This window comes from Nicotiana tomentosiformis, chromosome 4 (genome assembly GCF_000390325.3).
Source record: "Nicotiana tomentosiformis chromosome 4, ASM39032v3, whole genome shotgun sequence".
Taxonomy (NCBI): Eukaryota; Viridiplantae; Streptophyta; class Magnoliopsida; order Solanales; family Solanaceae; genus Nicotiana; species Nicotiana tomentosiformis.
This window is the reverse complement of record NC_090815.1, coordinates 606,312-622,193: the sequence shown is the minus strand read 5'-3', so window position 1 is coordinate 622,193 and position 15,882 is coordinate 606,312. Positions and strand designations below refer to the sequence as shown.

Below are 15,882 nucleotides of genomic sequence, written 5' to 3'. Positions count from 1 at the left end.
GCAACAAACCTCCGCACTCGCTCCGCCTCAGTAGGAAGTATCATAAGTGCATGGCGAGATAACTCAGAGAATCTCGCCTCATAATCGGTCACTAACATCTAACCCTGCTGGAGCTGCTCAAACTGAAACCGCAACTCTTCCCTCTTAGAGGGTGGAATATACCTGTCCAAAAATAGGCATGTAAACTGGTCCTAAGTCATGGGAGGAGAACCTACCGGCCTGCCAAGAAGATAAGACTACCACCACCTACGGGCCCTGCCCTCCAGATGGAAAGTAGTGAAATCCACCCCGTGGGACTCCAATATCCTCATGTTGTGTAGTCTGTCCCTGTACCTATCAATAAAGTCCTAGGGATCCTCATGTCGCTCACTCCCGAAGACAGGAGGATGAAGCCTGGTCCATCTATCCAATAGCTTCAATGGCTCGCCAGTCGCAGCTGGTCTAGGCTCAGGTACAGTTGCTGTAACTGGCTGGGCTCTACCCACAGGTAGTGTGCCCGGGCTCTGATATACGGTAGTTGTATGTCCTGGAGCCTGGGCAGAAAGGATCTATGCTCCCTCTCCCGCCTGAGATGTGGTTGGCTCTGCTGGAAATGAACCAGCCTGGGTCATAGAATCCATGAACCGTAGCATACGGCCCATGACCTCATGAAATCCCGGTGCTGACATAAAATCAACCATGGCTAGCTCTGCGGCGGGCACCTTGACCTGCTCCTCAATAATGAGATCCTTCACTGGATCCACTGGTGGTGCAACTGGGGCAACTCTGGGACGTCCTTGTCCCCTACCTCGGGCTGGTGCCCTCCCCCGGCCTCTGCCTCGTCCTCTAGCAACAGGGGGAGTAGCCCCTCCCGTGTCTGGAACGTCGGTCGTACGCGTTCTCACCATCTGTGAGAGAATAAGAGGAAGAAACTTAGTACACCATCAATTGCACGATAGGAGATGAATGAAGAATAGTTTCCTAACACCATATAACCTCTCAAGGATAAGTACGGACGTCTCCGCACCGATCCGTAAGACTCTATTAGGCTTGCTCATAACTTGTGAGACCTACGTGAACCTAGTGCTCTGATACCATGTTGTCACGACCCAATTTCATGATAGGCCGTAATGGCACCTAACACCGCCGCTAGGAAAGCCAACTGTAAACTAGTCACGTGATTTCCTCTTTTTTACAAATTGTTTTCCAAGTAATTAAACTTTCTTTAAATTAAAAAGGATTTAAGAATAACAGATCTAAAATAAATAACACGAAAGCAACTGTGTGCGATCATAATCATAGAATAAAACCAAAACCGCAAGTCTACTAGTATGGGTGCCAAGACCTGGTGTCACAAGTGTATGAGCATCTAGTAGAATATACAAAAAAAACACTAATCTACTATCCAAAGTGAAGTAGACAGAAAAAAAATACAATCAAAAGAAAGACTCCGGTTGTTGCAGAACGGGCTCAGAAGGCAGCTCACCGTGAAGTCTCATAGTGGCAATAAAGTGTGCGTGCCGGATTGATATCCAAATGCACCTGCCTCAGATCCTGCACATTCAGTGCAGAAGTGTAGCGTGAGTACATAAACAACATGTACCCGGTAAGTATCCAGTCTAACCTCGAAGAAGTAGTGACGAGAGGTCGAATTGGACACTTACTATGAGCTAAGAATAATATGTCAAACTTTTACTTAAGCATAGATTACATGAAGAATACTAAAAACCCAATAACCGGAAACAGTAAATAATCCCTTCACCAATGTTACGTCCCAAATTTATTCTTTTTCATCATTTAACAATTTATATATCAAGCCAACGAAGAAATATATTATAATTGGTTCCAAATATTTATCATGCGCAAATTATGTCGAGGTCTGCTACCGAGGCATTCGGTCCGCTCCACAAATAGAAAATATTTTTAGCTAACACAAATTCTCAATAATAGTCAAGTGTTCCATTCACAACTTCAAGTAAGTGAAATTTAATTCTTTTATCAGGTTTCAAAAGACCGAAGCAATTAAGTTAACAAGTAGGGTACAAACATTGTAACTATAGCATGGTATGGGTCCTAGACTACCCGGACAATAGCATACTTAGTAGCTACGTACGGACTCTCGTCACCTCGTGCGTACCTAGCCCCCCAAATAGAAGCACATTTTAATTCAATTCACTTATGGGGTTAATTCTCTCTTACAAGGTTAGAAAAGAGACTTGCCTTGTAAAACCTACTCCGGATCCAAGATTTGTGCTCAAACCCTCAATTTGGTGCCAAAGTGACTCGAAACTAGTCAACTGACATATAAAATAGTCAATATAGGCTAAACAATTCATATTCTAACTATTAAAGCGATTTCCCAACCCCAATTGAAAATTCCCAAAATTCACCCTCGGGCCCACGTGCCTGGATTCCGAAAAGTTTTGAAGAAAATTGTTACCCATAACCTCATGAACTCAAATATATGATTTTCACTAAATTCCATAACCCATTTCGTGGTCAAATCCCATTTTTATCCAAAATCTAGGTTTTTCATCTAATTTTTACATGTTAATCTACCCATAATCTATATATCTAACTCATATTGTGTAGACATTACTTACCTCAAAGTGCTAGGTGAAAACCCCCTTTTAAGACCTCCAAATATCGCCCAAAAGATGAAAGAAAGTGAGCTTAATGGGGTAAGTCCCGCATTTAATAAGCTGTGCATAAGCCTCAGATGTCACATTTGCGATATCTGGTTCGCAAATGCGACAAACTCCTCGCAAATGCGAACCTTGGGGTTCTATTGCCAAGGTCGCAAATGCGACCAAAGTGTCACAAATGCGAACACTGTCAAGGTCGCAAATGCGAACACTGCCCAGCTCAGGTTTCTTTGCAATTGCGAAGCCTTCCTCGCAAATGCGAGATTCACAAATGCGAACAAATTCTCGCATTTGCGAGACTTGCAACAGCTGCCAAGAAACACCAGAAAACTAAATTTTTTCTCATCCTCGCGAACGTCTGAATCTCACCCGAGCCCTCGGGGCTCCACACCAAACACACACAAAAGTCTAAAAATATCATACGAACTTGCTCGAGTGATTGAAATGCTGGAATAACATCAAAAACAAAGAATCGGGCGCAAAAACACATGGATTAACTCTTGAACGCAAAAACTTCTAAAAATACTCCCACGCGTCCGATTCCAATCAAATCAACTCGGAATGACGCCAAATTTTGCGTGCAAGTCTTAAATGACATTACGGACCTACTCCAACTTCCGGAACCAGAGTCCGAACCCGATATCAAAATGTTCACCCTCGGTCAAAATTTCAAAAAACTTCAAATTTCCAATTTTTGCCAAATGACCCTGAAACGGCCTACGAGCCTCCAAATCCAATTCCGGACGCGCCCCTAAGTCCAGAATCACCATACAGAGCTATTCCTAGGCTCGGAATCCCAAATGGACGTCTAAAATGTAAAGATCCACTTCAACCCAAACTTATGAAATTCACCCAAAATGCCAACTTTCACTATTAGGCGCCGAAACGCTCCTGGGTTATCTAAAACCCGACCCGAGCATACGCCCAAGTCTGAAATCATCATACGAACCTATTGAAACTGTCAAAACCCGATTCCGAGGTCGTTTACTCAAAACATTGATCGAAGTCAAACTTAGCCTTTTAAGGCCAACTTAAGGAGCCAAGTGTTCCGATTTCAATCCGAACCTTTTCAAATCCCGAACTAACCATCCCCATAAGTCATAAAATAGTAAAAGCACGTACGGGAAGTCTTATTTAGGGGAACGAGGTTCTAGAAAGTAAAACGACCGGTTGGGTCGTTAAAAGGGTTTTCACCTAGCACTTTGAGATAAGTAATTTCTACACAACATGAGTTAAATACATGTAATATGGGTAAATTAACATGTATAAATTGGTGAAATCAAGGGTTTAGATGAAAAACCTAGGTTTTGGAAAAAAATGGGATTTGACCACGGAAATGGTTATGGAATTAGGTGAAAACATATATTTGACTTCATGAGGTTATGGGTAATAATTTTCTTCGAATATTTTCGGAATCCGTGCATGTGGGCCCGGGAGTGAATTTTAGGAATTCTTCAATTTGGGTTGGAATATCACTTTAATAGTTAGGAAATGAACTTTTAAACACGTATTGACTATTTTATATAATATTTGACTAGCTTCGGGTCGTTCGGCACCGAGTTAAAGAATTAAAGCACAATTTTGGACCGGAAAGTAAGCTTTGAGACGAGGTAAGTCTCCTGTCTAACTCTGTGAGGGGAAAACTACCCCTAGGTGATATATTTAATATGTGAAACTTGTTGCGGGGACAACGTACGTACGAGGTGACTAGAGTCTGTACATAGTTAGATCTATGTTATTGTCCGGGTAGACTTAGGTTCACCCATGATGCACTTGTACTATAGGGATTATCTTTGCTCGTTTAATTCTTTTATTTTGCATTATGACTTGAGACTAGACATGCATAGAGTGATAGACTCGTTATTGTAGAGACTTCATGAGTTTCATGATTAATCACGAAACAATTGTACTCCTCTTATGAAATTGTGTACTCTCTCTCTCTCTCTCTCTCTCTCTCTCTCTCTCTCTCTCTCTCTCTATATATATATATATATATATATATATATATATATATGTTTCATTGAAAGGTTTTTCGTTAAAGAAATTATAACTCACACGTTTATTCGTGAGTGGGATCATGGACCCCTTAAAGCTTCTTACTCTAATGGGATCGGGCTATTCGCCTCGACAGGTTAATAGATGCATCTATGGTTTGTGTCGTTTGACCCTCGGCAGTGCACAGATTATGATGGGATCGGGCTGTATGCCTCAGCATTTCTATAAAATATTCTCATGGAATCGTGCTTAATATTTAGCAAGAAGCTAGCGTATCTGTGAGTTCTTCCTGATTTGAAGTATAGCGACCTATTTTGGTGAGGTCCACTATATATTTATATATATGCTCCGGTTGAGGAGGAAATTTGTTAATTGAGAGCTTGAGCCTATTGTAAAAAGGAGAATTGTACCACGGATTTATACTTGTTTATTCTATTTATTTATTCTGCCTCATATTTGTTCACCTCTTTACTATACCTGATATTATTGGACCACTAGTGAGTGTCGATGTCGACCCCTCGTCACTACTCCTCCGGGGTTAGGCTAGATACTTATTGGGTACACATTGATTTATGTACTCATACTATACTTGCTGCACATTTTTGTGCAGGTACTTTTATGTTTGGTGGTCCTTTGGGCGCTGAGGCGCGGATGATGCGGGGACTTACCGCGAGCTGCATTTTATGTTATGATCCGCATCCAGCAGAGTCTCCTTCGGAGTTATTTATATTCTTCTGTCCAATTTATATTCCGGACAAATGCTGTATTTTATTTTACTTCCTAGTAAATGCTCATGCACTTGTGACACCAGATTTTTGGGGATGATTATGGGTTATTTCGTATTGTTGTTGTGAAGATATTATCATTTACTCTGTAAAACGTTATCTCTTACTATTCAATTGAAGGAAATTTACGATTTTAGAAATACTAAAATGAGTAATTAAGTTAAACTTATATTGCTGGCTTGTCTGACAGTGGTGTTAGGTGCCATCACGACCTTTAATGAATTTTGGGTCGCGACAACATGGTATCAGAGCACTAGGGTCACTTAGGTATCACGAGTCATGAGCGAGTCTAGTAGAGTCTTGAGGATCGGTATGGAGACGTCCGTACTTATCTTCGAGAGGCTACAGAGCTGATAGGAGCACTTCCCTTCTTGATTCCTCATCATGCGATTTGATTCCTTTGAGGCTTGTGTCTTTATTTCTTTCCTACTCAATCTTATGCGACGTGAAGCGCTTGTTACCAATTGGGAATCGAGGAATTTTAATGGTACTACAGATGTGGTGCAAGATGTTTCTCCTTGCGTAATTGCTTAGGCTATGGTCGTCGCCTTGCGGAAGGCTGTCCTGTCGTTTCAGCTCAGTATCAGTAATTCCTATGGTTTTGAAGTTGGGCACTGGTTATTATGATGATTCATGAGTTGTTATTTCATAGTAAAGATGTAATGGTAAAATGCTTGTCTATGTGTCGGGGCCGTGAATGACTTGAAAGGAGGTTTTTCTCAGTGCATGATGCAGAGGTTCAGTGTTTTATTTCCAGCGGAGGAAAGGCAATCGGACTATGAGTGTTCACGATTGGGTTGATGGAGTAACGAGACTTGGTATTTCCGAGTGTGGTGAAATTTTCATCTGTGATGCAGTGTCATTGTCCTCGATGAATGTGTTAAGTTCGCCGGTGTTATGGTTTTCTTCAATTCGCCTTCGGGGCAGGGTATGGTGGAATGGTGCGGGGGAAGCGGCCATCAGAGATCGCGGTGTGCTGTGGTTCAGAATTGAATCGGTGTTCCTAGTGTTGATGGCTCGAGAAAGGTGATCTTCGGGGAGGTTTAAAGTTGGTAGCGATCTATTAATCCAAGTGCTACAGAGATGGATTTTGATTTAAGGCAATAGCTGGGCAGCGAAGGGTGAGGAAGGACATGGCGGAAGGGAGTCTCTGGTGGTTGAATTACTAGTAGGTTAAGTATGAAAAGCAGAAGTCAGGAAGTCGCCTAAAGGAGAGGTTTTGACCAAAGTGGGAGAGTGGCCGAGTAGCATATGTGTTCTGTGGTAGGATAGATGCATGCCTTAATCAAAGTTTAGAGTGATTTGGAACTCATGGTGGATAGTGACTAAGTCTACGAACTTAGTTTGGAATATTGGCTGCTATACGGAGAAAGGTTGGATACGACGGAAAGGAGTTGCTTGATATGAAGAAGGATACAACATGACTTTTGATTGGAATGTATTGTCGCACCTTTATTTGATGTCCATGAGGAGTGAACGGACTTGTACAGCTGGTGAATGAGCACGGGCTCAGGATGGTTTATTGGTTTGGTGGTGATTGTACTCGGTGCAGCGTTATGGGAAGACGTTGGCATGGAATTTCCACGGGTGGGTTATTTCCGGTGAGCAGGTTAACGGTTGCGTGGTGTTGACGAAGCTGCTGCGAAGAATTCTACTGGCTACCCGGTAAGAGGTCGAACATGTGAATGTGGCTAGGGATTCAGAGCGTTCATGAAATGGTTAACAGGAAGATTTCAAGGAATTTGGCGGGTTGATTGCACGAGGTCATGTCAGTGAGGAAGAAGTAATCTTGGTAGGTTCCACGGTTATGTAATGGTAGCTTCAAGCTAAGTGGGAGAGCCTCACTAACTATGATTGGCTTGCATGGTTTACAACTAAGGAAAGAGAACATCGGTGGTGATTTGAGCAAAGGATTTGAGGAATGTGTGCTATAATTGGCCTTATGGAGTCATGTTCAGGATTTGGGGATACTCGGGATTTATGCTTCGTGTAGATGTGATGTACAAGAAAAGTGATTCAGCTGGGTGCTTCTTTGAGAGAGTGATTCATGTGCTATCAGAGCCTTGGAGTTGATTATAATCGGGACCAAGTCGGAGTGGGTGACTCTCAGTAACGGTCCTAGTGGATTCAAAACATTAAAGTGCGGTGTCTAAGAATGTCGAGTCCGTAGAATGGTTAAGTACCGAGCTTTTGCAGCGGATTAGGAAAAGGGGCTTGGAGTGTTCTATGTTATCTTTGGTCTGCGATGTAGCATTGGAGGAATGGGAGAAAATAACTTCAGATTCATAGAGGAATTATCATAATGGGTGTACCAGTTGGTGATGCTATTGTGCACTTAAGGAGAATATGAGATGGTTTATGGGTATCGAGACGATGTGGTCTTGTGGATTGGGTCACTCGGGATGAATGTTGTTGGGTTTCGTTACGTTAACGAATGGAGCTATTATTATTATCGCTAAGGCAAGTTGACAATAAGTTAGAAAAAGTTGGATCAGTTAGCAATGCTTGAATTGGCATGATGTGGCAATGATCAGTTCCTTCAACGTGTTAAGTTTTATAGGTGGTTGTGGCGGTACGTGCGAGTCTTGACGGCCACCGTAGTTGATTTTACTTGGAGGCATTAGAGTTATTATGGCTTATTATGTGTAGATGTATCCTGGAAGGGTCATGGTGGTTTAGACCACTACTTGGGGTTGTATTCTTTACGATTATGAGAATTCGATCGCGTGTTGCAATGGTTCTCCTGAAATGAGTTAAGTGAAAGGTTGCTATATGACGGAGTGTTTATTCTTGTATTGTCATGTTAGATGCAGTGAGCGGCATGGAAATTGGAAGTTGAGGATCAAGGTTATAGTTCGGTGTTGACAAGAATGTCACGAGCTCGGACGAGAAGGAAAGAATTTAGATGGTTAGAGTAAACTGGTATTGTCTTCAGCATCACCTGAGATCAGTGTCATGTGTAAGAGGTTTTGTGTACTGATTTGTGGATCCTTGATTCGCTTTACAGCATTAGTATGACCGGTGGTATGGATGTGCAGACTTACTACCTGGTGCAGAAGGCCGTGGGAGCGTATCCCATGGGAGAATTGTATAAGTGTGACATGTAGTCACTTGATTGATTAAAGATTGGAACCAACTATGGAGATTGTGGTACTATTACTAATGTGAGAATTTATGCCTGAAGGGCGCTCTGTTCAATTAGTTGTGAATTGTGGAAGTTTGTTCCGAATTTGATGGCTATTCTCGAGGGTGGATCTTTGAAAGGTTATTAGCTCAGTACAGTATGATCTGAATCGTCTTGAGGTCCGTGAATGGATCTAAATGTGAGGGTGTACTCTATATCAAGCCGGATGTGTTCATTTCAGCATAGCGTTGCTTGCGGAGGAGTCTTCGGGCCTGGAATGTTATTTCCGTCATCAGCTATTTAGTGCAATCTCTATTGTGCCATATGGGTTGTGAGGCGGTTTGATTATTCACACTTGTATTGAGATCCTGTGTAGCTTGTGGTGTTGTGAGAGCAGGATGGCTCTCAAGATGCAAGTCATTTATTGTACCTTGGTTGTGCTTCAGTTACGTAGCGTATGGCGCTATCCATCTCCCCAGGATTTGTATTATGCACTTCGCGTGCTTGTGGTTGATTTTCGGGTATTTCGTAGGTATAAATATTTCTGGCTTGATGGGTATTTCCCTATTTATTATTATGTGTGGATCGGGTGGCACGCCGCCACGGATATGTTGTTTGGATCGGGTGGCATGCTGCCACGGGTATCATGGTTAGATCGGGTTGCACGTCGCAACAGTATCATATGTGGATCGGGTTGCACGCCACAACAGTGTGACATTGAGTACAGTTTCCCATAGCTATTCTTGTGTGTTTTGTGTCTCATTTCAAAGGATGGTTTATAACATCTTTTCGATTGTCATATTAGTTATGTGTGCTGGGTAGTTCTTTCCTAGGGTTCGTTTTTCCTTGTATATCATATTTGAATCGTGGCCTGTCGGCACATTAATGGTGTCATATGAGGCTTTTGGCAGTGTTTGAGATGGCTTATTGCCTGAACGGCTTGTACTGGGCGAGACGAGGTTATTAGACCCGGGATCAGTACGATCGGAGTTAGGAAGGGTATATTAAAGAGTAACTATTCTTATTTAGTCCAGAATGAGGTAATGGTTCTTGTCGGGAGGAGAGACTCCATAAATTGTGATTTGACAGGTGGTTATGACTTCTACATATCTTCGCTGTTGTGGTTGTATTGCGAGAGTTAAAGCAAGGCTTAATTGGTCATGAGGTACACCACAGGCTTCGGGTCAGTGGAAATTTTAGCTGATGTGCTTTGGAACGATTGCCTTGGGCAAATGAGTAACGCGGTGCATGGTAAGAATTCAGTAAGGGTATACAATCGTGTTTGGTGCAGTGTGTAGTGATTGATACGGTGTTCGTATGTTGGAAACAGGCCTGGTGGAGAATTCTGGATGTTTGAATTGGACTCTAAGGCTTACTTGACTAAATAAAGGGGAAGATCATCAGATTGGCTCGAGCTAATGTGTTCAATTGGGTTGTGGTAGCATGGGTAGGTGCACGAGGTGTTAAATGGTGATTTCAGACAACTCCAGAACAGTTCTTAGCACGTTTGAGGACAAATATATGTTTAAGTGGGAGAGAATGTAACGACCCGACCGGTCGTTTTGAGCCATAGCACGTCGTTCGGTAGTTTGAGGCCATGAGTAGCTTCACTTTAAGTATTATGACTTGTACGTGTGGTCAGAATTGAATTTCGAGAAGTCCGGAGTTGATTTAGAAAGAAAATTCTTATTTCGGAATCTTTAAGTTGGAAGAATTTATTAAGGTGTGATTTTGAGTAAACGACCTCGGAATTGGGATTTGAATGTTCCAACAGGTTCATATGATTATTTTGAACTTGAGCGTATGTCCGGATTGGGTTTTGGATGACACGGGAGCGTTTCGGCGCCTATTGTGGAAAGTTGGCATTTTAGAAGGATTTCATAAATTTGGGTTGAAGTGCATTTCAATGTTATCGATGTTCGTTTGGGATTCCGAGCCTAGGAATAGCTCCCTATGGTGATTCTAAACTTAGGGGCGCATCCGGAAGTGGATTTGGAGGTTCGTAGGTTGTTTCGGGGTCATTTGGCCAAAAAAAGGAAATTTGAAGTTTTTGGAAAGTTTGACCGAGGGTAAACTTTTTGATATCGGGTTCGGATTCTGGTTCCAGAAGTTGGAGTAGGTCCGTAATGTCATTTAATACTTGCACGCAAAATTTAGCGTCATTCCCAGTTGATTTGATAGGAATCGGACGCTCGGGAGTATTTTCCGAAGTTTTGGAGCTCATGAGTTAATCCATGCGTTTTGGCATCCGATTCATGGGTTTTGATGTTATTTCAGTGTTTCGATCGCTCGAGAGAGTTTGTATGATGTTGTTATACTTGTGTGTGTGTGTTTTGAGTGGAGCCCCGAGGGCTCAGGTGAGTTTCGGACTTCAGGAGATATGAAAACTTCAGTTTTTCTGGTGTTTCTTGGCAGTTGTTGCAGGTCTCGCAAATGCGAGAATTTGTTCGCATTTGCAAAACTCGCATTTACGAGAAAGGCTTCGCAATTGTGATGAAGCATGACCTGGGCAGTGTTCGCATTTGCGACACTTTGGTCGCATTTGCGATCTCAGCAGTATCCGCATTTGCGACTCCTTGGTCGCATTTGCGACCTTGGTAGTAGAAGCCCAAGTTCGCATTTGCGATGGATTTGTCGCATTTTGCGAACCAGGTGTCGCAAATGCGACATCTGAGACCTGTGCACAACTCTATTTAATGCGGGACTTAGGCCATTTAGCTCATTTTATTTCATCTCTTGGGCGATTTTGGAGCTCTTGGAAGGGGGGTTTTCACCTAGCACTTTGAGGTAAGTAATTTCTACACAACATGAGTTAAATACATAGATTATGGGTAAATTAACATGTAAAAATTGGTGAAATCAAGGGTTTAGATGAAAAACCTAGGTTTTGGATAAAAATGGGATTTGACCATGGAAATGGTTATGGAATTTGGTGAAAAACATATATTTGACTTCATGAGGTTATGGGTAAGATATTTCTCCAAAAATTTCCAGAATCCGAGCACGTGGGCCTGAGGGTGAATTTTAAGAATTCTTTAATTTTGGTTGGAAAATCACTTTTATAGTTAGGAAATGAACTCTTAAACATGTATTGACTATTTTATATAACATTTGACTAGCATCGGGTCGTTTGGCACCGAGTTGAGGATTTAAAGCACAATTTTGGACCGGAAAGTAACCTTTGAGATGAGGTAAGTCTCATGTTTAATTCTGTGAGGGGGAAACTACCCCTAGGTGATATATTTAATATGTAAAACTTGTTGCGGGGACTACGTACGCATGAGGCGACAAGAGTCCGTATGTAGTTAGATCCATGTTATTGTCCGGGTAGACTTAGGTTCACCCATGCCATACTTGTACTATAGGGATTATCTTTGCTCGTTTAATTCTTTTATTTCGTATTATGACTTGAGACTAGACATGCGTAGAGTGATAGACTTGTTATTGTAGAGGCTTCACGAGTTTCATGATTAGTCACGAAACAATTGTACCCCTCATAATGAAATTGTATCCGATATATATATATATATATATATATATATATATATATATATATATATATATATATATATATATATGTATGGTTCATTGAAAGGTTTTTCGTTAAAGAAATTATAACTCACACGTTTATTCATGAGTAGGGTCAAGGACCCGTTAAAGCTTCTTACTCTAATGGGATCGGGCCATTCGCCTCGGCATGATTTATGTACCATACTTTGATGGGAGCGGGCCGTTCGCCTCGGAAGGTTAATAGATGCATCTATGGTTCGTGTCATTCGACCCTTGGAAGTGCACAGATTATGATGGGATCGGGTCGTATGCCTCGGCATTTCTATAAAATATCCTCATGGAATCGTGCGTAATATTTGGCAAGAAGCCAGTGTATCTGTGAGTTCTTCCTGATTTGAAGTATAGCGACCCATTTTGGTGAGGTCCACTATATATTTATATATATATGCTCCGGTTGAGGAGGAAATTTGCTGATTGAGAGCTTGAGCCTATTGTAAAGAGGAGAATTGTACCACAGATTTATACTTATTTATTTTATTTATTTATTATGCCTCATATTTGTTCACCTCTTTACTGTACTTGATATTATTGGACCACTAGTGAGTGTCGATGTCAACCCCTCGTAACTACTCCTCCGGGGTTAGGCTAGATACTTATTGGGTACACGTTGATTTACGTACTCATATTACATTTGCTGCACATTTTTGTGCAGGTACTTTTATGTCTGGTGGTCCTTTGGGCACGGAGGCGCGGATGATGCGGGAACTTACCGTGAGCTGCATTTCATGTTACCATCCACAGCCAGCAGAGTCTCCTTCAGGGTTATTTATATTCTCCTGTCCAATTTGTATTTCGGACAGATGCTGTATTTTATTTTACTTCCTAGTATATGCTCATGCACTTGTGACACCAGATTTTGGAGATGATTATAGGTTGTTTTGTGTTGTTGTTGTTGTGAAGATATTATCATTCACTCTGTAAAACTTTATCTCTTACTATTCAATGGAAGGAAATTTACGATTTTAAAAATACTAAAATGAGTAATTAAGTTAAACTTTTACTGTTGGCTTGCATGACAGTGGTGTTAGGCGCCATCATGACCTTTAATGGATTTTGGGTCGTGACAATACTGATCTAGTATATTATACTGATCGAGTAAATTTTAGTCATACAGTATATTATACTCATCCAGTATATTATAACGATCGAGTATATTTTACTCATCCAATAGAAAAAACTGGACAATAATATTTTTGAGAACAGACTTCCAGAATAATATACAGCAACCAAATTTTGAAATGCAAGTTATCAGAACCAAAATCTAGTATACTATCAGTAGAAATTAATTAAAAGCAAGACTAATTAAAATCAGAGAAACAACAACTTACATTCACAATATTACTAATATTAACTTTTGATGAATGTTGGAGAAGATATGACGGGTTCACCTTAAAAACCTTAAACTTCTTTTAAATAAATAAAAATATAAATAATTAGATTAAAATAAAATATATGAGCAAAGAAATATGATTAAAAGTCAAATACTACTAACTTAAACTTTCATTTGTAAAGAAATCTTTATGAAGTTTGTCATATTTTGGACATCCAATGCTTGAGTAAGACAACATCCTAATTGGCCCCCGATCATCATATTTTGAAAATTAATGGAAATCATTAAACACTTCCATCATCTATACATTGAACAAAAATGGGAATCCAAGCATCGTATAAGATGGGATCCTACCCATTGATTTCTTTTTCACTGAATCAGTTGTTAAAAGATGCAACAAACTATCAATAAGCTCATCAAAACAGAAACTGCCCCATGGAAAAGAAACACAAAGCTCTTCGTCGTCAATGATTTTCATAGAACGATTGCTAATATTTTGACTTTCAAATTTACCCAATAGAATGGCTTCTAATAGATAAATCTGAGCAAGCTTTACTGCATCTTCATCGCAGACCTCGACATCAACACATACATCAACTGTTGTACCATCACGTAATCGAGACCGCTTTTGCATAAAATGATGCAAAGTTTCTACCTTCAAACTCCTTTTTCACTTCAGGGAAATACCATTCCTTCAAACGGTTCTCTCTAACATCAACAAAACTATAATCGGATGCCTCAATCTTATGTCCAGTAATAGTGTGGAAATCCTCTTCTGTAAATGCCACATCATGCCCAAAAACTTTAAAAATAATTTTGCTTTTATCCTTGTAGAAAAGTTGAGAGAGCAACATACAATGAGTCAAATTCCCAGAGTGACTAACTTCATCCAACTCAAAAAATTTCCCAAATACACCGTTCTTCAACATATCCATTTGTGTTACCGACAAAAAGGATGAAATAGTTTGCTTAAAATTTCTATCACCTTTCCAGTAACAATCAGTAGAAAACCAATCCTTAAACTCATATAATCTATCTCTCTCCTAAAATTAATACAAAAAATATAAGCAATATTTCATATAATTTAAAGATAAAAACTTGAACATTTCAGAATTACGCACCTTCAATATACTACTTGAAGATTCCATTTCTGTAAAATCATGAAAACAAAGAATATTTGTATCTTAGATAAGTAAACACGATCAGAATCCAGTATATAAACAGAACTCTAGTATAAACAGAACTCATCCAGTATAACGTATGATGTACTACAGATGGCAGACTTCCTGTATAATATACTGGATCAAATTAATTAGAAACAATGAAACTCCAGAAATAAATACTGGCGTATAAAGAAGAAACATAATCAAATAGCATATTAAAAAATCAGAGACAATAATCAATATAAAAAATAATCACAAATAAAACACAACTCTTGTATGAAAAGAACTCATCCAGTATAACATACTGGACAACAAGCTTACAGATGGCAGACTTCCTGTATAATATACTGGAATCAAACAAAACTCAAGTATATTATAATAATCATCTAGTATAACATACTGGACAACAAACCTTCAGAGGACAAAGCATATTAAAATAAATAGAGACAAATAATCATTGAAAAAAATAATCACAAATAAAACACAACTCTAGTATGAACAGAACTCATCCAGTATAGCATACTAGACAACAAGCTTACAGATGGCAAGCTTCCTGTATAATATACTAGAATCAAACAAAACTCAAGTATATTATAATAATCATCCAGTATAACATACTGGACAACAAACCTTCAGAGGATAGACTTTCCATATAATATACTGGACCAAATTTATTACAAAACTCCATAAATAAATACTGGACTAGAATTAAAAAACATAATCAAATACCATATTAAAAAATAAACACAGATATAAATTATCATTAAACACAAATAATCAGATATAAATAGAAATCCAGTATATTATAATAATCATTCATTAAAAAATACTGTACAACAAGCCTTCGGAGGATAGACTTCGCGTATAATATATTGCACCAAATTTATAATAAAAATAAAACTCCATAAAAAAATGGGCTAGATTTAAAAAAATATAATCAAACACCATATAAAAAAACACACATACAAATTATCATTAAACACAAGTAATCAACGAAAATCCAGTATACTATAATAATCGTCCAGTATAAAATACTTGGAAACAAGCCTTCAGAAGACAGACTTCCAGTATAATATACTGGACCAAATTATTAAGTATGAAGTCAAGCACATTGTTCTGGATTTCAAGTTTTAACAAGAACTCGAGCAATCTATAATGCAGTTGAAGCAAAAAACTATTTGAAAATTAACCCTAATATGCAGCGACTACAAAAATATTTGACCAACTTATCAAAATAAGTTACGCAACGATTACAACATTACAACATAAAACTAATGACAGAGTGACAAAA

At 39.6% G+C, this 15,882-nt stretch overlaps 1 protein-coding gene across 1 annotated transcript; it reads right to left on the bottom strand.

The window, feature by feature from the left end:
* Nucleotides 1-13,729: 13,729 nt before the first annotated feature.
* Nucleotides 13,730-14,576, bottom strand: LOC104106382 (uncharacterized). Its single transcript, XM_009614923.2, has 3 exons — nucleotides 14,550-14,576; nucleotides 14,084-14,471; nucleotides 13,730-14,025 (listed from the first exon to the last, which is right to left on the bottom strand). Exons 1-3 carry the CDS (start codon nucleotides 14,574-14,576, stop codon nucleotides 13,730-13,732), a joined length of 711 nt encoding a protein of 236 aa, XP_009613218.2.
* Between the last annotated feature and the right edge of the window lie 1,306 nt (nucleotides 14,577-15,882).